Raw genomic sequence first — 23,803 nt, 5'->3', positions numbered from 1 at the left:
TAGCTTTTCTTTGAAGACTGTCTGGTTTTTGGTGGTGCTGGGGATCCCACTCAGGGCCTCAAGCATGCTAGGTAAACTCCCACTGATCCACTTTCCTAGCCCTGCCTAGCTTTTTTTCCAACACAAGAGAAACACACAAAAGATTAATCAAAAGAAATCCCAGTCTCTTTTATTATGGAAACTGTTGGTTAGGTGTGGGGACTAGGTAGGAGAAAAGGACAGTCCAGGCTTTCTCCTCCAGGTCCCAACACACAAAGGAAAGTCTCAAGCTTTTATTCCTTTTCCTCTGGATCCCTACAAAATAGGAGGATCATTCAATACTATTTTCAATGATGAAAACTCTGTGGTAAAAGGTTTCTCCTTGGGACCAGTAACAAATTTAGGCTTGTATTTTTTAATGAATGCCATAGACCAAGCCAGAAGGGCCTAAGGAAAGCAAGGGTCCTTGAGGAAAAATTCTTAGTGTTCTATACCCAGGCAAGTAACAGGTTTGATTTAGTCTAGGCTGTGCAGAGCCACTAAGAGGAATAAGGAAACCACAGACTGCTGATGTCTAAAGAAGAATAGCAGTTTACACACTGACCCAACCTTGGAGGGAAACCATTTCCTCCCCCATCATATGAGATCTCTCCCTTAAGGAAACAGTTGGCCACAGCAAGGCAGGCCTTCCTCTAGGGTACCTGACAATTCTATGCCAGCTTCTTTAAAATCAGAAGCAGCATCCTGCCTACCCTGCAACAGCCAAACAGGGAAAACAAGAGGCAGCAGCCACAGGCAGAGCATATGGTTACACTGGAGCAGGGCCTCAAAGGTGCCTGGAATTGACAGAAGAGGGAGCAAAAATGAGGCAGGAATCTTATTTATCCTTCTTGCTTTCCCCATCTGGCACTGTGGTGGGGACTGGGGCCACACTCTGCTCCTCCGGGATACTGTCTCCAGTCTTTGATATCTTCTTAGCCCGTTGATATAGTTCATTCAAGTTAAATTCACGAATTACATTCTCCTGCACAAAAGAGATGCACACATCAGGATTTGGTTTGGAAGATAAAGTTCAGAACCTAAAAGTAAGAAGTATTTAGACACAGAGTAGGAAAGAAGGGAGAAAGGAAAGGATACAAATCTACCCTAATTTAACTTTCCTCTTTTTTTTTTTAAGTACCCAGAAAAGTCAATTAATACTTAAGTATTCATTATGTGTCAATCACTGTGCCAAGAATAAATGATACTATCTACATGTAGTCTGTAAAATAATCTTGTGAGCCAGATGGATCTCCAATTTGCAGATGAGAAGCCTAAATGCCTATATACTATAGGTGCCTTAGAGACTAAGTCTTCACTCATCATTGTTCCCTGTACTAGCAGTCTGGCATACAATGTAAATTTGGTGAGTGAACTAAAATAAGGCCTAGTATCTAGTCTATATCCCCAAAAACTAGTGGACAAGTGGTAGACACTGGAAATCAAATCCAGGTTGGGTTTCAGAACTCATCCACTGATCTGTACCCATTTGCAATGCCTATTCCTTCAAATACCTCAGAGAAGGTCCAAGAGACAGCTCGTCCTTTCTTGTCAATCTGTGGCCGCCGCATTACCTCCTTGCCACCTTGGAACAGGATCAGGGTAGGGAGTTGCTTGGTGAGGGGTGATGTACTCACTTTGTACCTACAGGGCCCAGAAAGGAGTCTGTGAATGTATCTCTATACATTGCTCAAAGTAATTCCTTGCTAAGATCCCTAGCTCTAATCTTTACATACCTGGTACTAACATCAGTGTAGCGTCCAACATCCACCTTCCCAAAATTTAGCCCTGTACAGTTGTACCTGAGAAGAACATATTATTTAATATATTGAAAACATTTTAAAAAGTGAAAATAAAGATATTTGAGGAGAGAAGGGGGTAATGACTTTGGCTGGAGAGCATAAAAGTCAAGGCCAAAAATAAGAAGGAAGGTACTGCATCTCAGTTTCCATTATCCCTCCCTTTGCACTAACTTACTTGAGGGAGAGGTCAGCATAGATAGGAGCAAACGATTGGCAGTCATTAGACCAATTGGCAAAGAACTCCACAATCCAAGTGACCCTCTTGTCCCGCTCCAGTTCCTCCTGCCACACAAAGGGAAGAAATAGTGAACTGGATCATGTAAGAATATGGGAGGAGTCAGACCTTAGTGCCTAATTCCTCATCCTGACTTCCCTCTTCCTGGCTCTCATAATGAATCACAAATGCTCCTGACTTTCATTTTGAAGCACTGTTATTCCTCCTAGTGAATTGAGAACATAATTACAAAATCATCTACCAAGTACCCAAGAATCAGAGGAGGAAGAATACTCACATCAATAGTTTTATCACTGAAGTACTTGATATACTCAGGGCCCATATACAGAGGAGGTTTGCAGGTCATCAGGAACACTGAACACAGGAAAAAAGATATCAAGCAAAAAACATACAAGGCTTTGCACACAGGACTTATCTCCAACCAACTCAAGGATTTCAGCCACCAAAGAATACATACTTGTACATATATGTAGACCAAAAATACATTTCCTTCCTCTAAAGTACAGTCTCTGCAGTTTTTGTTTTTTGTTTGTTTGTTTTTCCTTTTTTTGGTACTGGGAATTGAACCCAGGGCCACTTAACTACTAAGCCACATCCCCAGTCCTTTTTTGTATTTTATTTAGAGACAAGGTCTTAAATAACGAGGTTGCTTAGCACCTTGTTAAGTTGCTAAGGCTGGCTTTCAACAAGCAAATCCCCTGCCTCAGATTCCCACGCTGCTGGGATTACAGTGTGTGCCACTGTGCCCAGTAATATTTTCTTTCCATCTAAGTTACACACATAACTACCTGTTTGGGAATGATATTTGGTTCCTCAAATTAAGTCTTTATGTTTTTGGTGGCAGGGACACTTAACCACTGAGCCACATCCCTAACCCTTTTTTTAAAAAATTTTTGAGACAGGGTCTCACTAGGTTGCTTACAGTCTCGTTAAATTGCTGAGACTGGCTTCAAACCTGTGATCCTCCTGCCTCAGCCTACTGAGCCACTGGGATTACAGGTGTGCACCACCACACCCAGCTAAATCAAGTCTTTTTTGTTGTTGTTAAATACTTTTTAGTTGTTGATTTAACTTTATTTTTTATTTACTTATATGTGGTGCTGAGGATTGAACCCAGTGCCTCACACATGCCACCCAAGAGCTCTGCCACTGAGCCACAACCCAGCCCCTAAATCAAGTCTTTATTAACATAGTCTTATGAAGAATTTTAAAAAGGTAATTGCCTCACCTATGCAGAGTGTGATATAAAGCAGGCCCATGCGAATATCCAGACGAAAAAAAAGAATTGTGTTGGCCACTTTACTAAACATGAAGATGTTGCCTACATGTTGCTCCACGGTGACTGAAACAGAGATGTCACAAGTCAGGCTGGGCTGTATACTCCTATATCCCATTCTTTTTCCATCTTCTTGGGGTATTTTTGAAATGGAAGAGGGAAGAAGATCAAATGCCCTAAATAGTGCCCCTCTCATAACATGAAAAAAGCAACTCCAGGGATATCAGGCCTGATCCTGAGACTTAGAAGCAGGCTGAACTTACTAGATCTGCGGTTCTTCATCATCACAATAGCACTGAGAAACATCAGGATCTCCACTTCTCTCTGGAACAGAAGCAAAATGACAAGGAATTCAGTAAAAAGAATTGATGAAGGAGGACCAAATGTGTTAGAAAAACCAACAGAGATCCAGACTGAGAATGATAACAAAGACATAACTGCAGTTCACTAAGTAGTAGTGGGGAAAGCAACAGTCAGAAGAGCTATGTTTAGGTTCTACTCCTACCACAAACTGGCTGGTGAATTTCAGCAAATCACTTAATCCCTAAACTTTGGCTTTCCTGACTGACCATTATCTATTTCAAAGTGCTAATGTGAGAATTAAATAAGATAATGGATATGAAAGGGTTGTATAAAGTGTGACGTATCCCCAAGATATTATTATAATCAACTCAGTATAACCGTGGTCAAAAAAAATAGCTTTCTAGGAAAGCTTTCTTTTTGTTTTTTTCTTCCACATTTTTGACCGATATTACTCCCCAACACTTCCCCCACTACCTCTCCACCTTTCATCTCAGCTTTCTTGATAATATTCTATTAGTAAAATATCTGTTCCACTTGTTTGGCTTTGCTCAAATTCAATTGTTGCTCTCCACTCAACATCTGCAGTGATAATCCTCGTACCTTTGATGAAACTGGAGAACTAAAGGGGAGCTGCAGAGCCCTTTTCAATACCTTTGGCTTACAGTTCTTTATTTTTTTGGTACTAGGATTGAACTCAGGAGCACTCAATCACTAAGCCACATCCACAGCCCTATTCAGTATTTTTTATTTAGAGAAAGGGGCTAAGTTGCTTAGCACCTTGCCGTTGCTAACTCTGAATTTGTGATCCTCCTGTCTCAGCCTCCTGAGCTGTTGGGATTTGGCCACCTGGCTTCAGTTCTTTCTTCTAGAATTTTAGCATCCATGTGAGACAGAGAAGAAACATAACAAAGACACAAACAAGATAATTTCAAAGAGTATAGGAGGGAATGCAGGACTAGTTCACTAAATATGGCTCTCTCATAACATGAATGAGGATAAAAGAAAAAGCATGGTGGGGGGAAAAGACTGTAGATTAGATAGTATAAAAAAAGGATATGGAAGGCCTTAGACTAACAACAGAGCCAACTGGTCATTTCAGAAAAAAAAGTCAACTGAGATTTACAGCTGGGGGTCAGGAACCTAGGTTTTCAGCTTCAATCTCCAAAAACAAGTAATTAATTGCTGGGTATGGCGGCACACGCCTATAATGCCAGTCACTTGGGAGTCTAAGACAGGAGGATTCAAAGTTCCAAGCCAGCCTCAGAAATTTAGTGAGGCCCTAAGCAACTTAGTGAGACACTTTCTCAAAATAAAAAAGGCTGGAGATTATGTGCTTTTGTTAAGCACACCTGGGTCAATCCCCAGTACCAAAAAGAAAAGTAACTAATTGAATTTAGATATGGACATGTAAAATGGGAATGCAGGATTATTATTACTTTTTTTAATTTTTTTTTTTAGAGAGAGTGAGAGAGGGGAGAGAGAGAGAGAGAGAGAGAGAGAGAGAGAGAGAGAGAGAGAGAGAATTTTTAATATTTATTTTTTAGTTCTCGGCGGACACAACATCTTTGTTGGTATGTGGTGCTGAGGATCGAACCCGGGTCGCACGCATGCCAGGCGAGCGCGCTACCGCTTGAGCCACATCCCCTGCCCCGGGAATGCGGGATTATGACAGACTATAGTAAATATTATACCTGAAGCAAATATTAGGGTTTTCATGAATGAAATTGGGTGGGTCTGAATTAGGATTTAAGGATTGAGAATGTAGCTCAGTGGGAAGATCACAGGCTTAGCACATGCAAAGTCCTGGGTTCAATTCCGAGCAACACACACACACACTCCCCCCCCCCACACACACACACACCACACACTTTCTCTCTCTCTCTCAAATAAATTAATGAAAGAGGCCAGGCACATTGGCGCACGCCTATAATCCAGTGGCTCAGGATGTTGAAGCAGGAGGATGGCAAGTTCAAAGCCAGCCTCAGCAACTTAGCGAGACCCTGTCTCAAAAAATAAAAATGAGCTGGGGATGTGGCCTCAGTGGTTAAGTGCCCCTGGATTCACTTCCCAGTACCAAAAAAACAAAAAGAGAGAAGAACTATGGTCAATCAGAAGACCAAATACAAATACAGAACCAAAAAAGGAGCATTCTAAAAGATGGACTGGTAATGAGTACTCCAAACTTTATTTCCTTTTTCCCCTGGGCATCAGCAACTAGACTCTCTCCCAATCACCTTGCATCTTGGTAGTGCTGTGTGATTAGTATTACTGAGTGGAAATGATTTGCCACTTCTGTACTCAGTTAAAAAAAAGAGTGTGCCTTGCATTCCAGTTTCCTTTCTTCATCCACTAGTTCCATGGTACTAAGATAAGAGACAGCTATAGGTCGGGCATGGTGGTGCACACCTGTAATCCCAGTGGCTCGGGAGGCTGAGTCAGGAAGATCGCAAGTTCAAAGCCAGCTTCAGCAATGGCAAGGTGCTAAGCAACTCAGTGAGACCCTGTCTCTAAATAAAATACAAAATAGGACTAGGGATGTGGCTCAGTGCTTGAGTGCCCCTGAGTTCAGTCGCCAGTACCAAAAAAAAAAAAAAAAAAAAAAAGAAAGAAAGAGAGAAAAGACTATAGGAAGAAGATGGAAGGAGCATGGGTTCCAGAATGACTATATGAAGCAGAGGCCTCTTTGTATATCTCTGTTCACAGTTTTTAAGTCTTTTCACGGCTCTTCCAAAACAAAACAAAATTTTCATTAAGTAAAATTTCAAACATACACAAAAGTAGGGAGGATATTTTTTCGTGGGGGAGAGGAGTGCTGAGGATTAAAGTTCAGGACCTGTGATGCCAAGCTCATATTCTTTCCTGAGCTATACCCGCAGCTTGAGAGGATACTTTAATTAACCCCTACTACCCAGCTAAAACAGTAACCAACATTTTGAAAATGTGGTATTTCATATGTCTATGCTACCCACTTTTTATGATGGAAAAAACTTGAAGCAAATTCCAATTACCTCATTTCATGTGTGAAACTTTAGTGTGTATCTCTTACACATAAGGACACTTTTGTTTGTTTTTGCAGTGCTGGGGATCAAACTCAGGGTCTCTCACATGCTAGGTGAGACTCTTATCACTAAGCTACATTCCCAGCCTCACTTTTTTCTAATTTTTAACCACAACACAGTACCATAACTATACTATAATAATATGAAATATATATACTTGGTCTTCATCTTGTTTCTTGACATATAGTTCCTAAAATGCTTGAAATCTCTGGAGGAACAAGTGTCTTTTGTGTGTTTCAATAGTTGGATTCTTTTTTTGGTACTAGGACTTGAACTCAGGGGCACTTTACCATCGAACTACATCTCCCAGGCTTTTTTTATTTTTTGAGACATAGTCCTGCTAAGCTGCTGAGGCTGGCCTCAAAGTTCTAATCCTCCTATCTCAGCCTCCCGAGTCACTGGAATTAAAGGAATACATTACCACACCCAGCTGTAGTTTGCATCTTTTAAAAAAATTTATTTTGAGACAAGGTCTCACTGTTACCAGGCTGGTCTCAAACTCCAGGGCTCAAGATCCTCCTACTTTATCCTCCCAAATAGCTGGGACTTAGGCATGCACAACCCTATAGTTTTTGATCTTTAATATCCCCCAAAGGTCCATGTGTTAATGGTTTGTTCCCAAGGTGATGCTACAAGGAAGAGGTAATCCAACTGAGAGGCTTTTAGGCCATTGGGGGTGTACACCTGAAGAGGACTATAGGACCCTGGGTCCCCTTGCTCTCTCTGCTTCCTGATCACGAGGTGAGTGGTTTTGCTCCACCATATGCTCCTGCCATGATGTGCTGCCTTTCCACCATGCGACCAGCGCACTGGTTTCATTAAAGAGGTTCTTGGCATAAAAGTTAGCTAGTGAGATCAAAATAAACACACAGACTCAATTACCTTTTTCTATGACCAGGTCCGAGATGGCTCCCCCTCTGGCTCTCACCTCAAACCACCCGGTAGGGCAGCAAGGCTTATTCAGGGCTAGCAGGAGAGAGAGAGAGAGCATGCCAGGGAGTGGCCTTTTATTGGGGAACAAGAAATTCAGGGGAGAATTCCATCCAATGAAGGTTAAGGGGGGCAGCACTCCAAGGTCAGGGTCAGTGATTGGCCTCCGAGTCAGTGGTCAGTCACACCCCCCACACGGACAGGCTCTCGCACCAGGAGAGGGTCAGGAAAGCTCCGACAGTTTAGCCAGAGTGGCTCACACCCAATCCGGGAGTTGCCCAGTCACGTGTGAGAATGGCTCCCCACACTGCCTGGCCACAAGCCTACCAGCAATCAGACTAACCACAGATGAAACCACAAAATAAATGAAATAAAATCAACCTTTTCTTTTTTTTTTTGGAGAGAGAATTTTAATATTTATTTTTCAGTTATCTTTGTTTGTATGTGGTGCTGAGGATCGAACCCGGGTCGCACTCATGCCAGGCGATCGCTTGAGCCACATCCCCAGCCCAACCTTTTCTCTTTATAAGTTAATTATCTCAGGTATTCATAACTGATTACCTCTTTAAGATTATCTCATAGTGATGGAAGGCTAAATAACTTATGTGCTAATGAGGACAGAGGCTGGTCACAAGAAAGACCAAGCCATGATTAATGTTGGAACTTTCAGTCTTACCCTCTAACCTCCAGAAAGGGGCTGAAGTTGATCACCAATGCCCAATATTTAACCAATCATTACCTACATTGTAAGGCTTCCATAAAAACTGGAAAAATGGGGGAGCTTCTAGAGGGCTAAACACATGAGGTTCCTTGAGGAGGCTGCTTACGCCTTCTCAAAAAACCACACCCTATGCATCTCTACATCTACAGCCTCTGTAATATCCTTTATTAGTACGCCAGTAAATATAAGTAAAACGTTTCCCTGTGAGCTCTAGCAAATTAGTCAAATCTAAAAAGTGCATACTGGGAACCCCTTTTTATAGCTATTAGTCAAAAGTATAGGTGACAACCTATTGCTTGTGGTTTTGTTTTGTTTTTAATATTTTTTAGTTGTCAGTGGACCTTTATTTTATTTATTTATATGTGATGCTGAGAATCAAATCCAGTGCCTCACATATAATAGGCAAGCACTCTACCACTGCACTAGGACCCCAGCTCCCTACTGCTTCTTTTTTTTTTTTTAAGTATATTTATTCTCAAGTTTTTTTTAGGTGAACACAATATTTTACATTTATGTGGTGCTGAGGATTGAACCCAGTGCCTCGTGCATGCTAGGCGAGCACTCCACCACTGAGCCACACCCGAGCCCCTCCCTCTTGCTTCTTAATGGCATCTGAAATAGAGGTAGTCTTATAGGAAGAAGCCCTCAACCTGTGGGGATCTGACTCTAACTCCACGTAGATGGTATCAGAATAAAATTGAATTAGAACACATCCAGATGATATCTGCTACAGAAATGATTGGTTATGGGCTGGGGCTCAGTGGTAGAGCACTTGCCTAGCACATGTGAAGCACTGGGTTCAAGTCTTAGCACCACTTAAAAAGTAATCATGTCTATTTACAACTAAAAATATTTTAAAAAGAAAAAAATGATTGGTTGTTAATAAGAAGAAATCCCCAAATAATATTTATTTCCTAAACCAGAAATCAAAGAAATATCCTGTTGGGGCTAGAGATATAGTGGCAGAGTGCTTTCCCAACATACATAAGGCCCTGGGTTTGATCCCCAGGACTTAAACAAACAAATAACAACAACAAAAAAAAGTTCTGCGTTGCTGAAGTATAGTAGTAAAAGCTGAGTTTTGTTTTTCATATATCACATACATACCCAACACAATAATTCCCAATTGTCTTTATTCAAATGATCCTGTTTCAAAATGTTATTGTGTGTAAAAATGTTATTGTGTGTAGTCCCCTTTTATTCACAGGGGAAACATTCTAATAACCCTCAGTGGGATTCCTGAAACCATGCTTAGTTACAAACCTTAGCCTCCCAAACTGCTGGGATTACAGGTATGTACCACTCTTGATGGGCTTCTTTAATTTTTTTTTTTGGGGGGGCAGGTGCTGGGGATTGAACCCAGGGACTGTACATGCAAGGCAAACATTCTACCAACTGAGCTATATCCCCAGCCCCATTTTCTTTAATTTTTAATGGATACCAGCTCTCCTTTTTTTTTTTTTTTTTAATCTCAGGCTATATATCCATTGAAAAAAATTTTTTTTCTTCTCCATACTGGGGATTGAACCCAGGGGTGCTCTACCACTGAGGTACATCTCTAACCCTTTTAATTTTGAGACAGGGTTTCACTAAGTTTGCCCAGGCTGACCTCAAACTTGAAATCCTCCAGTCTCAGCCTCTTCAGTTGGTGGGATTACAGACATGTGCCACCACACCCAGGATGAACTGAAGATAATGAGTCATTTGTACTGTTGACTTGCCCAGTTTTCTAGATTTGGCAGCTTGATATTCACAGTATGTGTTTTAATGATGACCTTATATTTCCCATATTTATTGTAAAGTGGTAATGAGCTTTAGAGATTTGAATTCAATGAAATTTAAATCTTTTGGCAAAAATATACACCATAAGTGGTGCTAGGTAGTCTTCCTCCTACAGTACTCCAAGAGACACATTAACCTTTCATCTGATGGTTTCAGCACCCACAAATGATCATTAAGATCTCTGATTTCATTAAAGGCCTAAATAATGACTTTTAAATTCTGTCATTCCTCTGTACTTATTAGCTCAAATTCTTCTATTAAGAAATGAACATGGGGGCTGGGGATGTGGCTCAAGCGGTAGCTCGCTCGCCTGGCATGCGTGCGGCCCGGGTTCGATCCTCAGCACCACATACCAACAAAGATGTTGTGTCCGCCGAGAACTAAAAAATAAATATTAAAAATTCTCTCTCTCTCTCTCCCCTCTCTCACTCTCTCTTTAAAAAAAAAAAAAAAAAAAAAAAAAAGAAATGAACATGGGGCTGAGGGTATGGTTCAGTAGTAGAATGCCTGGGCAAGGCCCTTGGTTTGACATTCAGCACCAAAAAAAAAAAAAAAAAGAAAAAGAAATCATTATTCCTTTATCAAATCTTTTGATTACCATGAAAGACAGTAAGTATATACAGAAAAAAAATAAATAAAGGCTTGATTTTTATTTTTCCCTTTTGTTTAATAAAATAGAAATGTTTTAAATATGTTAAACAACTAAAACTTTGGAGTTTACCTCATTTCCTAAGTTCCCAATCACCAAGTTGAATTAGTAAACTAGGACTCTTCCATGAAAACAAAAACTGGCTATCAAGAGTAATAAGATGGGGCGGGGCATGCGGCTCAGACAGTAGCGTGCTCGCCTGGCATGCGTGCAGCCCGGGTTTGATCCTCAGCACCACATACAAACAAAGATGTTGTGTCCATCGAGAACTAAAAAATAAATATTAAAATTCTCTCTCTCTCTCTTAAAAAAAAAAAAAAAAAAAAAAAAACCTCAGGTTCTTTGGCTCCAAAAACTACAGTCAGTCCTGGGAGAGGAAAGAAAAAAAAAGAGTATTAAGATTTCCAGTATTTTGCATATTAGACAATATACAGAAAAATAAATTTTGATAAAAGGTCTCCTACAGGGGTTGGCATTGTAGCTCAGTTTTATAGCACTTGCCTAGCACCTGTGAAGCACTGGGTCCTCAGCACCATATAAAAATAAATAAACAGGGCTGGGGATGTGGCTCAAGTGGTAGCGAGCTCGCCTGACATGCGGCGGCCCAGTTCGATCCTCAGCACCACATAAAAATAAAATAAAGATGTTGTGTCCACCGAAAACTAAAAAATAAATATTAAAAAATTCTCTCTCTCTAAAAAAAAAAAGAAGAAGAAGAAATAAAGGTATTCTGTCCATCTACAACTAAAAAATATTTTTTTAAAAAAGGTCTCCTACATTTATTAAAATCCTTATTACTATCCATATACCGTTTTGAGTTTATTGAAACCCATTATCTTTAATGTACATAAAACATCATATTTTAAAAAGGTTCTTTTTGAAATCACATGATCTTTTGAAATCAATTCCAACCAATAATTCTGTCAAGAAAAACCTGAAGAATAAACAAGGGAGGGAGAAAGAAAATAAGAGAATGGGTTCTGGTAAAAGTCAAGATTCACTTTTGGAGCTGGGGGGAAAAAAAAGACAGAAATTCTACAGGTACAGCTCTTCAGCATGAGATACAGCTTCAAGTGAGCCACATCCCCAGCCCTATTTTGTATTTTATTTCCAGACAAGATCTCACTGAGTTGCTTCGAGACTCGCTTTTGCTGAGGCTGGCTTTGAACTCACAATGTCTCAGCCTTCTGAGCAGCTGGGATTACAGGGTGGGCCACAGGAGCCGGGCTCACATTTTTTTTTTTTTAAGAGAGAGAGAGGAGAGAGAGAGAGAAATTTTTTTTTTAATATTTATTTTTTAGTTTTCGGCGGACACAGCATCTTTGTTTGTATGTGGTGCTGAGGAGCGAATCCTGGCCGCAAGCATGCCAGGTGAGTTCGCTACCGCTTGAGCCACATTCCCAGCCCCTGGCTCACATTTTTTTAAAGAGGTGCCTCCACTCCTACCTAGAAAGCACAGCAAGGGGCTTAGAATAGATTTCTTCACAATAGATCTCAAATCCTTTTCAATTTTGTGTGTGTGCATGCGGTGCTGGGGATTGAACCCAGGGCCTTGTGCATGCAAGGCAAGCATTCTACCAACTGAGGTATATCCCCAACCCAAATTCTTTTCAATTTTGCATCCTTGGGATCGTGCACAGTGCTTAACACAGAGTGTTCACTCTGCAAAAGTTTATCGAATTTAGAAATGGCTTATCAAGTGTGCAGTATTGTGACCATCAGAGTAGTTTCTCAGGATATCAGCAGTTGTGTGACCTTGAGAAGTCGCCTAACCATGATGAGATCAATGGAGGACTGGGATGCCGCTCAGTGGTATAGCACTTTCTGGTATGCAAGAGGCCCTGGGTTCCATCTCCAGGAACGCAAAAATAAATTTTTAAAAAACGGAAATACTACTGCTCGCCTTGTACTACTGGCTCCTCGGAGGGCTTTACACAACAAGCAGCACTGTAAAAAGCTACACATGTGTAGAGTTTCGGTAAGGCTGTTGACTAAATGAATGGTATACAACGCTAAGCATACATGCAAGTGTAAGAGAATACTGGGATGCTGCTGTGCAGGGGCTATAACTAGCCGGCCCCATTTCCCCATCTTAAACACACAGGCTGAGACTCGATGACGACCCGGGATCTACACTCTTCGGTCTATAAGCCTGCTACAGGCTCAAACACTCAAGCGTTCTCAGAAAGGTGAACCCCGAGGCTCCCAGGTGCACCTGGCAGGGCATGGACAGTCAAGGTCGTGCGCTACTGAGACAGGGGGCGCTCACCCAGTCAAAATCACACGGATTACCGTCTTCGCGTTGGGTGGGCAAACCGTGACACAGCGGCGGCAGTTTTCTCACAAGTAGGAAGGCGGCAGACAGCAGAGCAGACAGCAGGCAGTAAGGTCGAGCCAGCCATCGTGAAAGCCTCGGCACCGAATACAAGAGAGCAAATAAAGGTGCCAGGACCGCCATCTTTCCAGCCCTTGCTGCACCCGCCGCTCTCTGCCGTCTGTAGTTGAGCCTCCCCACCACAGAGACTTCTATTGGACCAAGTCTCAAGGTGCACCGCCTCTGGGCCCGGAAGTAGATCTCTGATTGGATGTTGAGGCAGGTCAGACCTGAAAAGAGGATTCATACTTTATTGGCCAATACAGCTGTCGTTTTTTTTTATCTAGGTCATCTTACTGGTATGCGACTGTGGTGAGTCGAGGTATCAGAGAAGAATTTAAGAAAGTTAGACAGCACTTCCTGAACGTTTTCGTAGAGCGACGGAAGTAGTTGCCGAAATGAGGTGGGCGTGGCTTGCAATATCCAATGATAGGAGGCTCCTAAAGGAAGAGGGCGGTTCCCGGTGAAAGGATTGTCCAATGAATATCACTAACGCCACAGACACCAAGGCAGCGCCGCGGCTGTGGGGACGATGGAGAATTTCACGGCGCTATTCGGAGCTCAAGCTGACCCACCACCGCCTCCAACTGCACTCGGCTTCGGACCAGGAAAACCTCCACCTCCACCTCCACCTCCTCCGGGCGGGGGACCCGGCACGGCCCCGCCTTCATCCGCGGCCACCGCCCCTTCGGGTGCAGACAAGTCAGCGGCTGGTTGTGGCCCCTTTTACCTAATGAGGGAACTGCCAGGTGAGTACTAGGCCTGGCCGAAGTCAGCCAATCAGATCATACATAGGAGGTAATGGGCGTGGCTATGTGTTTCTCTGCGGTGCGAAGTAACCTAGGTAACGCGTGGCCAGATGTGCAGCTTAAAGTCGGAAAGGCTGTTAGGATTCACAAAGGAATAGCTTGAATTTATGGGATTGATTGGGGGCGAGTGGCCATGCATCTCTGCACTATTTTTCGTGCTAAAGCCAGGCTCTGTCACTGACTTGTGGCGGTCTAGGAAAAAAAAATAGTTGGAACTTTAGAAGCCAGATTTAACTCCTCTGGGGACCTAAGGTTTTAGTTTATGTGGGACACAAATTTTGTTTGAAGCAAGTTGCCTGCCTTCCCAGAAGTTCAACAATCCATCTACTAAAAGAGGGTATTAGAACTGAACCAAATTCTTTTTTTTTTTTTTTAAAGAGTGAGGAGAGAGAGAGAATTTTTAATATTTATTTTTTAGTTCTCGGTGGACACAACATCTTTGTTGGTATGTGGTGCTGAGGATCGAACCTGGGCTGCACGCATGCCAGGCGAGCGCGCTACCGCTTGAGCCACATCCCCAGCCCCCTGAACCAAATTCTTCCATTCAAAAACTTATTTGGGGGACTGGTGATGTGGCTAAGTGAGAGAGCACTTGCCCAGCATCCATAAGGTTCTAGATTCAAGTGACAGTACCACAAGAATACAAAAATTATTTTGTTAAGCACTATTTATCAAGCACTATTCTAAACACTGGAGATACAGTGTGAACAAGATTGATAAGATCCTTGCCTTTTTGAAGATTACATGTCAGCAAAAGAGGTGAAATATAAACATGTATCCTGTATCCATTCACTTTTCCTGAACTACTGAAGGGTAGCTTCTGACTGATTAACCCAATTTTGTTGTTCATGGAGCTGTTTGGGTAATTAAAAATAAATGATCGGCTGGGGATGTGGCTCAAGCAGTAGCACGCTCGCCTGGCATAACAAGATGGTAGTTAATAGTATGAGGAACAGACATAAATAATTGAGGGCAGAACTATTTTAGCTGAAATGATCATAGCATTCTCTCTGAGTAAATAGCATTTAGGCTAAAATTGAGCATAGACAAAGATCCTGCTACTATGGACGGAAGGAGAGATACTTCTAGGTATACACAAAATTAGATAAGCTAGTCCTCATGTAAGAAAATGCTTGGAATCTCTGAGGGACAGAAGACCCACTGGACGCCAGTGAAGTGAACAAGGGCAGGAGCAGTAAAGGGTGAAGAGGGAAAGCTGGGCAGAGGCCTTTAGAAGGCATTTAGATTTTAAGTTATAAGAGAAGCCAGCATGGGGTGACATGATCATTTATTTTACTTTTTTTAAAGAGAGAGAATTTCTTTAATGTTTATTTTTTGTTTTCGGCGGACACAACATCTTTGTATATGGTGCTGAGGATCGAACCCTGGTCGCATGCATGCCAGGCGAGCGCGCTACCGCTTGAGCCACATCCCCAGCCCGATCATTTATTTTTAATCACCCAAACAGCTCCATGAACAACAAAAATTGGGTTAATCAGTCAGAAGCTACCCTTCAGTAGTTCAGGAAAAGTGAATGGATACAGGATACATGTTAGAGGTAGAGCTGACAGGAATGAAGAATCACATGTAGAAGTGAAGCAAAGGGAGGAATTGATAATTTAAGATTTTGACTTGAGGAATGGGGTGGATGGTATCTGAGACTGGAATATGAAGAAAAAATAAGTTTTAGATGGTAGAAATCACAAGTTATTTTGGACATGTTAAGTCTCCAGGATGCCTTTCAGTTCATTCCAAGTCTTATTGCCATATCATGACTTGGGAGACACCCATATGTAATGCTGTGTAGTACTTAGAATTGCCCTTTGAGGTAGGCATTATTTATCTTCATTTCTAGTTTAAAAAACTGAAGTGTAAATAAGTTTGACTAAAAAAAAGAAGTTTGACTATCAGCCCTATGCAGTGGCACATGCCTTTAATCCCAGCAGCTTGGAGGCTGAAACATGAGGATCATGAGTTCAAAGCCAGCCTCAGCAATGGTGAGGTGCTAAGCAACTCAATGAGACCCTGTCTCTAAATAAAAATACAAAATAGGGCTGGGGATGTGACTTAGTAGTCGAGTGCCCCCGAGTTCAATCCCTGGTATCAAAAAAAAAAAAAAAAAAAGTTGACTATCCTTTGATTGGTAATTGGTGTCTACCAGTTTCTTTATTCTCTTGTCCCCCTACCCTTTTGTTTTTGTACTGGGGATGGAACCCATGAGTGAAAGAGAAGTGACCCATAAAATAGAGAAGCCATGGGTGATGTGGGCAATATTTGGAACTTTAAGGAAAAAAACATCAAACCTGCATAGAGTTGACTAAAAAAGTGATGGAAGAGCAAGATTTTGTTTTTGAGTGAGTCAGGGCCGGGGATAAAAATTTATAAATTATCTTCTTAGAACTAATAGTAAAAACAGAAAGTTGAACTCTTATTAAAAAAGTTTAGAAAAAGTGAGTGCCTTCTCACCTTGAGCCTTAAGTAAAACCATCTGGAAGGAGGAGAGCTGTCAGGGCAAAAAATCAAGAGACAGTAATGGCAGGAGGTAGTGCCCAGAGTTAGAGAACGTTTACCATGACACTAAGTCTCTTGCCATTACAATTAGACCATTCTTCTGAGATTTTTGGCAATAACAAGAAGGAAAAGTATGGAGTAAGACCCAAACACATAGAGTAAAAGTACCTTGTTCATTTAATATTTATTGAGTAGTTAACGTGTGCACCATGCTGGGCATTAGCAATGCATGAATAAACAAGACACTTTCTGTCTTCAGGGGGCTCATAGTCAGTCAGAACCTGAGTTTTCCCCAAGTGAATGATTATAAACAAGCCACTTGTCATTTGTATCCATGTGATGATCATAATTACAGATGAAGTTACAGGTTAGATGTTTCTGCCCTTGCTACTCAGTCTTCATCAAGTTCTAGTAAGTTTATATTCTTTGAAAAAAATCAGCAATACAGTATTTATATTGATAATGCCTTCCATGTATTTTTAAACTTTTCAATGTTTTCATTTGAGGAACTGTGGTATGGAAGACAGTCAGAATTAGGATTCTAGTTGTCCACTTGTAACCAAACATTTCTGTCAGCCAGGTGCGGTGGCACACACCTATAATCCCTGTGGCTCAGAAGGCTGAGGCAGGAGGATCACAAGTTAGAAGCCACCTTCAGTAACTTAGCAAGGCACTTAGCAACTCAGCAAAACCCTGTCTCTAAAATACAGAAACAGGCTAGGGATGTGGCCCAGTGGTTAATACCAGTGGATTCAATCCCAGAACCCCCCCCCCAAAATATTCTGTCTTCTAAGTGAAATATTAATACTTGGCATGAGGAAGAATAAAGATACTGGTAACAGTAACATCTTTACAAGCAGAGACGTGCGCAGTGATGTATGCTTGTAATCCCAGCAACACAGGAGCTGAAGCAGGATCACAAGTTTGAGGCCAGCCTTAGCAATTTAGTGAGACCCTGTCTCAAATAAAAAGGAGTGGAGGTGCAGCTCAGTGGTAAAGCACCCCTGGATTCAATCTTTTTTTTTTTTTTTTTTTTTTTAAGAGAGAGGAGAGAGAGAGAGAGAGAATTTTTAATATTTTTATTTTTTAGTTCTCGGCGGACACAACATTTTTGTTGGTATGTGGTACTGAGGATCGAACCCGGGCCGCACGCATGCCAGGCGAGCACGCTACCGCTTGAGCCACATCCCCAGCCCTGGATTCAATCTTTAATATCAAAAAAAGAAAACAAAACAAAACAAAGAGTAGAAATGTTAGGTACTCATAACTAGGGGGAAAAATATTTTTTTTTTAGTTTTCTTTTTTCTTTTAGTTGCAGTTGAGCACACACCTTTATTTCATTTATTTGTTTGTTTGTTTATGTGGTGCTGAGGATTGAACCCAGCGCCTCAAACATGCTAGGTGAGCACTCTACCACTGAGCCACAACCCCAGCCCCCAAATCTTTTTTTTTTTTTTTTTTTATGTGAAGGTGATTCATATTTTTTGCTATTAAAAAAAAAAAAAACAACTTGATGTGGTGGCAGTGGTTCAGGAGGCAGAGGTAGAAGGCTCACAAGTTTGAGGTCAGCCTCAGCATTAGTGAGGCCCTCAGCAACTTAGCAAGGCCTGTCTCAAAATAAAAATAAAGGACTGAGTGTATAATTTAGTGAGTTGCTTAGGGCCTCGCTAAGTTGCTGAGGCTGGCTTTGAACTCATGGTCCTCTTGCCTCAGCCTCCCAAGCTGCTAGGATTACAGGCCTGCACCACTGCACCTGGGTCTCACTGGTAAATTTTATGAAAAGCACTTATAAAAACATAAATGTCATGTGAATTATTGTTCAGATTAGTTCAAGGAGTGTCTCCTTCATTGGGCTAGAGCAATATGCCCTGCTTAGATTTTTACCCTTTTTTCACTTCTACTCCTACCATTCTGTACTATTATTATTTGTGTGTGTTGGGGAGGGGGGGTACTGGTGATTAAATTCTGCACACTACCACTGAAATATATCCCCATTCCTTCTTATTTTTTGAGACAAGTCTGAGTTACTGAGGCTGTCCTCAAACTTGATACTTTTGTCTCCACTTCCCAAGTAGCCAGGATTACAAGCATACACCACTATGCCCAACTATGTCTTTAGTGCTTATTATATATTATAGATTGACTGCCCCTTATTCAAAATGCTTGGGACCAGAAGTGTCTCAGATTTCATAGGTTTTCAGATTTTGAAATGTTTAGATTTTATCAGTTGAGCTCTGTAACCCAAAAATCTGAAATTGAAATGCTTCAAAATCTGAAACAAAAAGTCTTATGATAGAGTTCAAAAAGTTTCCAATTTCCCAGCCATTTCAGATTTCAGGTTTTTGGACTCAGGGTGGTCAACCTGTAATTTACTTTTGCTTTGTTTCTTGCTTTATATAAATCAGTTTGAATTTTTGTAATTCTCATTTAGAATTCCTTATCTAGGTTAAAATATAATCCTTTGCTTTCCCTCTAGGTCAATGACAAAAAAATCTGTTTTTATTACTAATCTTTTATTATTCTGTGTTGTCTAGGTAGTACAGAGCTGACAGGCAGCACCAATCTGATCACACATTACAACTTGGAACATGACTATAATAAATTCTGTGGAAAGAAGGTGAAGGAGAAGCTAAGTAATTTCCTGCCTGACTTGCCAGGGATGATTGATCTGCCTGGTTCCCATGATAACAGCAGCCTCCGTTCCCTCATTGAGAAGCCACCTATTCTTGGTGGCTCTTTTAATCCTATCACAGGGACCATGCTCTCTGGCTTCCGCCTCCATACTGGCCCGGTGAGTCCTCTCTTGGGGAGGAGAAAGGCAAATGATGATGAGACCTAAGAGGCATGAAGGTGGCTTTTCTGTTCAAGTCTGTTCCTTCATAATTTACTAAGCAGAACACATGATGGGAGCAGGGCATTTCCTCTTAGTCATCTGGCCCTTCCTTTGGTTCTTTCAGTTGCCCGAGCAGTGTCGTCTGATGCACATTCAGCCTCCCAAGAAGAAGAATAAACACAAACACAAACAGAGCCGTACCCAGGATCCTGTCCCCCCAGGTAAGAAGCAATTCTATTCAAAAGCAAGAAAATGTGACCTTCTCAATCTGGTTTGGCCTTCCAGTTAATCCCAGTTAGTTTCCTACAAGAGTGTGGACTCTTAATTCTCCTGAAGATGAAGACTGATATTCTGGGGTCTCTTGGGCAAACATTGACTTGGGAGAGGGTCTTTAGCAGCACTTTATTCTTCCTGGCCATTTAGAAAAAAGCATTTGCCCCTGACTTGAGGTTTTGCTGTAGCCTTCAGAGTTCATAGCAGTAGAGGATTTTGAGCTCTAGAGGTGATAAGCATCTAATGTCACCTTACAGAAACACCATCTGATTCGGATCACAAGAAGAAGAAAAAGAAAAAAGAAGAGGATCCTGATAGGAAAAGGAAGAAGAAAGAAAAGAAGAAAAAGAAGGTAGGGGGGAGGCCTGTTGCTACAGCCCAATGAGTTTCCTTATATTTCACCCTGTCCTAAAGATTTTATCCTTTGCTTGAAGTTGACCTAAGATTGAAAACGCAAGACGTTCTTTTTCTTACATAGCACTGGTCAAGGCCAAGATAGTTCCTAAATGTTTTTACCCTTTCTTTGTCTCCCTCAGAACCGACATAGTCCAGACCATCCAGGTATGGGCAGCTCCCAAGCCAGCAGCAGCAGCAGCCTCCGTTAACAGAATCACTGGACTCTGGCTTTTCCTGCAGTACTGAATCTGCTAACAAAAGCTATCTTCCAGGCTCTTGGGATGCTGCTTTGAGAGCATCCAGCAGTGTGGACAGAGACCAGCTCCTGCTGTACTTTATTAAGAGTAATACATTAGAAGAGAGAAGGGCATGTAAGGCTCAGCCCTGTTGGTTTTCTCATGGACATCTCTTCCTCTCCCAGGAAGCTTTCTATTTCTTTTCTCTCTTGTGCAATTTGTCTGATTTCAGGACTTGGTTTGTTAGGATTTTTCGTAAAAAAAAAAAAAAAAAAAAAAAAAAATTTTTTTAATTTATCAAACTGACTGAAGTGTGGCTGCCTGTTAAGAGGTAAGTGCCTTTCTGTGAAAGTAAGGGTTTAAAAAGCATTGCTGAGATCAGAAGGGACTTGAGTCTTGTCATTACATGATCTCGTTAGCAGAGAAACAATGAAAATGAAACGAGGAACATGGTCCCCAGTGGAAAAAAGTGAGGCAGTGCTTGCTAATACTTTCCATAGCAAACACATAACAGGATAAACCAAGTGCTTGGATAAATCTTCATGCTCCATCTGAACAGTTGAACCAATTAGGGGTCAACAGTGGGCTCCAGGTCTATTTTATTTTGAAACAAATTAGCCAACTAAAAAGGCATCCACAATCACCAGTGTATTTCAGCAAGATTGGTTTTTAGTCAGAAGCCTATGATTTTTTTGAAATGAACCTCTGGGAGGAAAGGCAAATGCTTCTGGTCTTTTTTTTTTTTTTAATATTTACTTTTTAGTTATAGGTGGACACAATATTTTATTTTTATGTGTTGAGGATCCAACCCAGTGCCTCCCGCATACAAGGGGAGTGCTCTACCTCTGATCTACAACCTCAGCCCACTTCTAGTCTTTTTTAAAAAATCATTTCACCTGCTTCTTTCCTTAGTTAGGAATTGGAATTATTTGGCTGCTTTGAAAATACTTCCAAGTTTCTAATATAGCAACAATAAAGGCAGCCTAAAATAGCCATCAAGTTGTAAAATAGCCAGGCACAGTGACACATGCCTGGAATCCCAGCTACTTAGAAGGCAGGAGGATCACAATTTTGAGGCCAGCTTTGGCAATTCAGTGAGACCCTGTAAAAATGGTTAGGGATGTACCTCAGTGGTAGAATACTTGCATAAGATACGAGAGGCCCTGGTTCAATCCCTAGTGCCTCAAAAAGGAAAGGGGGGTTGGTTTTGGTTTTCTTTTGGGGATGGGGGTGGGCACTAGGGATTGAACCCAGGGGCACATTACCACTGAGTCATATCCCCAGTTCCACCCCTTTTAAAATATTTTTTTATTGTATTTAGTCACAATACCTTTATTTTATTTATTTTTATGTGGTACTGAAGCTTGAACCCAGTGCCTCACACGTGCTAGGCGAGCACTCTACTGCTGAGCCACAACCCCAGTCCCCCTTTTTGAGGCAGGGTCTTACTAAATTGCTGTGGTTGGCCTTGAACTTGTGATCCTCCTACCTCAGCCTCCAGAGTTGGGAGGATAACAGTGTGCAGCACTGACCTGAAGTAATGTCTGATAAAACAGTTAAAATCAGTTGCTATGAACCAGATCTCTGAGTAGAAAACCACTCATTCAATTCCCTTCAGGAAAGAGTTGATGCTACAGAGTGAAAACAGGGTTCTGGCCTGTTTCTTGAAATCTAGTGTCTGAAGATGATTATTTAAAATTAGGGCACCATCCTTTGCTTTTGACAAATAGAAGACAATGTGTGTTAATTGGTTGACCTGCCACCCATATCCAGTCAACCTGCATTCATACTGTCTTACATTTGGCTGTATCCAAAAGGAACCTTATTTTCAGAGACAACTGTGACAAGAGTTCCCTAAGCTTTGAAATGACAAGGTTTTGGTAGTTGCAAAGTTTCACCCAAATAAAAACAGGAGCTGCTGTTATACGTAAATTTCTTTATGTCCAGCTTAAAGATGGCTGAGACCAGAGAAGCAGATGAGGTTTTCTTTGTGATGACTTCCCACCAGAGATCATTCACCCTACTTTAACCAGACAAAACACAAGTCAGTGGGAGCTGGTTAGATCAGGATTTCCTTTTATTCCTTGTTGGTTTAAAATGGCTAATCAGAATAAAAAATAAAAGGTCCTCTGTGTAGAGGTTGGGGTCTTCCCTATTTAGAGGTCAGAACCCAGGTATCCCCTCTACCCAGCACAATACTTAGATGGGCTGAGGGGTCACCCCTAAGGGATACTTGGAGGGGCCTAGGCCTGCCACTCCTTTGCTCTATCCCATTTTTGGCATGTGATGAAAAATATTGCTTTTTTTCTTTCCTGGCCTTCTTTGATTTTTAAATCACGTCAACCATGTAAGCTAGGGGGAAGTTATGAAGGGCTCACTGAAGAAGCCACTCTAAATCCCTCTCCCCCAAGAAGGGGGATTATCCGGTATTATTTTTTGAGCTAGGTCAAGTTCTCTTCCTGATCCTCCTCCTCCTCCACCTCCACCACCATCACCACCACCAGTGTCATGGAGCTCTGACCCCTCTCCTGGGGAAATTAAATGCCAATGAACATTGAAAGCTAGCTCTCTCCAAGTCTGTTCTGACCAAGATCCCAGACTCACCTCTCCCCAGGTTTCTTTCCTAATCAGCACCAACAGGGGGTGCTATTTCCTTAGTTGGTAACTGGGATAAGAGGGAACCATGGGAAAAAAGGAAGACCTGGATGTCTCTTTTCCTGCTGGTCTGAGGAAAGGGGAAAAGTAGAATCCCCCCTCCTTTGTGTATCCCTCCCTCATTTTCCCATCCCAGGATAGATATATAATTTCTTTGATATTTATAATATATATATATGTACACACACACCTGGTAACGCAGAAGAGGAAAAAAATAGAATCCGTAACAATAATAAAAAAAATTATTTCTGGTTTTAAAAATGATCTGGTTCCCTCCAGGGCGAGCAATTGCACAAATGTCCACTGAGTCTGGTCCAGGGATTAAGGAAGGGAAGGTCTTAGAAGGTAAAAGGGGATTGCTACCCCAGTCTCAGGGCCCCAACTCTCCAACTCCCCAACCCCACTGCACTTTATAAAATGCACCTCATCTCCTTGGAATCAGTGGTTTAAAAAATGTCCATGCAGGGGAGGGGAGCCCCTTGAGGGAAGGAAGGTGGCCACCTGGGGCCCTTTGGTGTAGGCGCAGAGGTGGGGGGGAGGAGAGTCGCCGAAGGCTCACACCGAAATCTCATAGGTGGTACCACCCACCCCTGACACCTTCTTGACTCCTCCCCTTGTGGGGCTACTGAGAGGTGGCTGGCCTGGGCCAGAAGAGGATGAGCCTATGTTCTTGGGCTGCCCATTGGATTTGCTGTAGGCGGTCTTGAGCTGTACTTCATCTCTGGGAAGGAAAGAAAAAGCAGTTGTAAGGAAGTGGGGCATAAAATACAGGTAAGGTAAACAGTTTAAAATTTGGTTAAGAGGAAAACAAATGCACTTTTCTCTATGTATTTTTGTTATTCAAATAATCTCTCATTTTATTGCCATGCTTAAAATAGGCTGATTCCCTATATCCCTATTCACTCTAATAGCAGCTATCTTATATACTGACACTCAGAATA

The 23,803-nt window shown here is 41.7% G+C and overlaps 3 protein-coding genes across 11 annotated transcripts in view; 1 reads left to right on the top strand and 2 right to left on the bottom strand.

Moving 5' to 3' along the window:
* Positions 1-147: 147 nt before the first annotated feature.
* TMX2 (thioredoxin related transmembrane protein 2) lies at positions 148-13,314 on the bottom strand. Of its 4 annotated transcripts, XM_081279614.1 has the most exons (9): positions 13,045-13,098; positions 7,576-7,659; positions 3,595-3,655; positions 3,284-3,397; positions 2,333-2,409; positions 1,996-2,102; positions 1,755-1,820; positions 1,533-1,662; positions 148-1,003 (listed from the first exon to the last, which is right to left on the bottom strand). In XM_081279614.1, exons 3-9 carry the CDS (start codon positions 3,635-3,637, stop codon positions 857-859), a joined length of 684 nt encoding a protein of 227 aa, XP_081135740.1. In that variant the 5' UTR covers positions 3,638-3,655; positions 7,576-7,659; positions 13,045-13,098; the 3' UTR covers positions 148-856. The 4 variants fall into 4 exon arrangements, with proteins under 4 accessions (XP_081135740.1, XP_081135738.1, XP_081135739.1 ...); XM_081279612.1 differs by lacking the exon at positions 7,576-7,659 and having other exon boundaries at positions 13,045-13,308; XM_081279613.1 differs by lacking the exons at positions 3,284-3,397; positions 7,576-7,659 and having other exon boundaries at positions 13,045-13,311.
* A 315-nt stretch (positions 13,315-13,629) lies between these two features.
* Positions 13,630-23,035, top strand: MED19 (mediator complex subunit 19). The gene is made up of 5 exons (XM_081279617.1): positions 13,630-13,898; positions 19,004-19,260; positions 19,427-19,523; positions 19,833-19,927; positions 20,112-23,035. The coding sequence occupies exons 1-5, from the start codon at positions 13,682-13,684 to the stop codon at positions 20,178-20,180; spliced, it is 735 nt and encodes a 244-aa protein (XP_081135743.1). The 5' UTR covers positions 13,630-13,681; the 3' UTR covers positions 20,181-23,035.
* Positions 22,262-23,803, bottom strand: part of ZDHHC5 (zDHHC palmitoyltransferase 5) — a 25,937-nt gene continuing 24,395 nt past the window's right edge. For all 6 annotated transcript variants that reach the window (XM_081279605.1, XM_081279608.1, XM_081279610.1 and 3 more), the window contains one exon: positions 22,262-23,583. In XM_081279605.1, the coding sequence (XP_081135731.1) occupies positions 23,418-23,583 (166 nt within the window). In that variant the 3' untranslated portion in view covers positions 22,262-23,417. The remainder of the gene's footprint in view (positions 23,584-23,803) is intronic.

Source organism: Spermophilus citellus (assembly GCF_964194105.1).
Source record: "Spermophilus citellus genome assembly, chromosome: 2".
NCBI lineage: Eukaryota > Metazoa > Chordata > Mammalia > Rodentia > Sciuridae > Spermophilus > Spermophilus citellus.
This window is presented reverse-complemented; position numbering and strand designations above follow the sequence as displayed.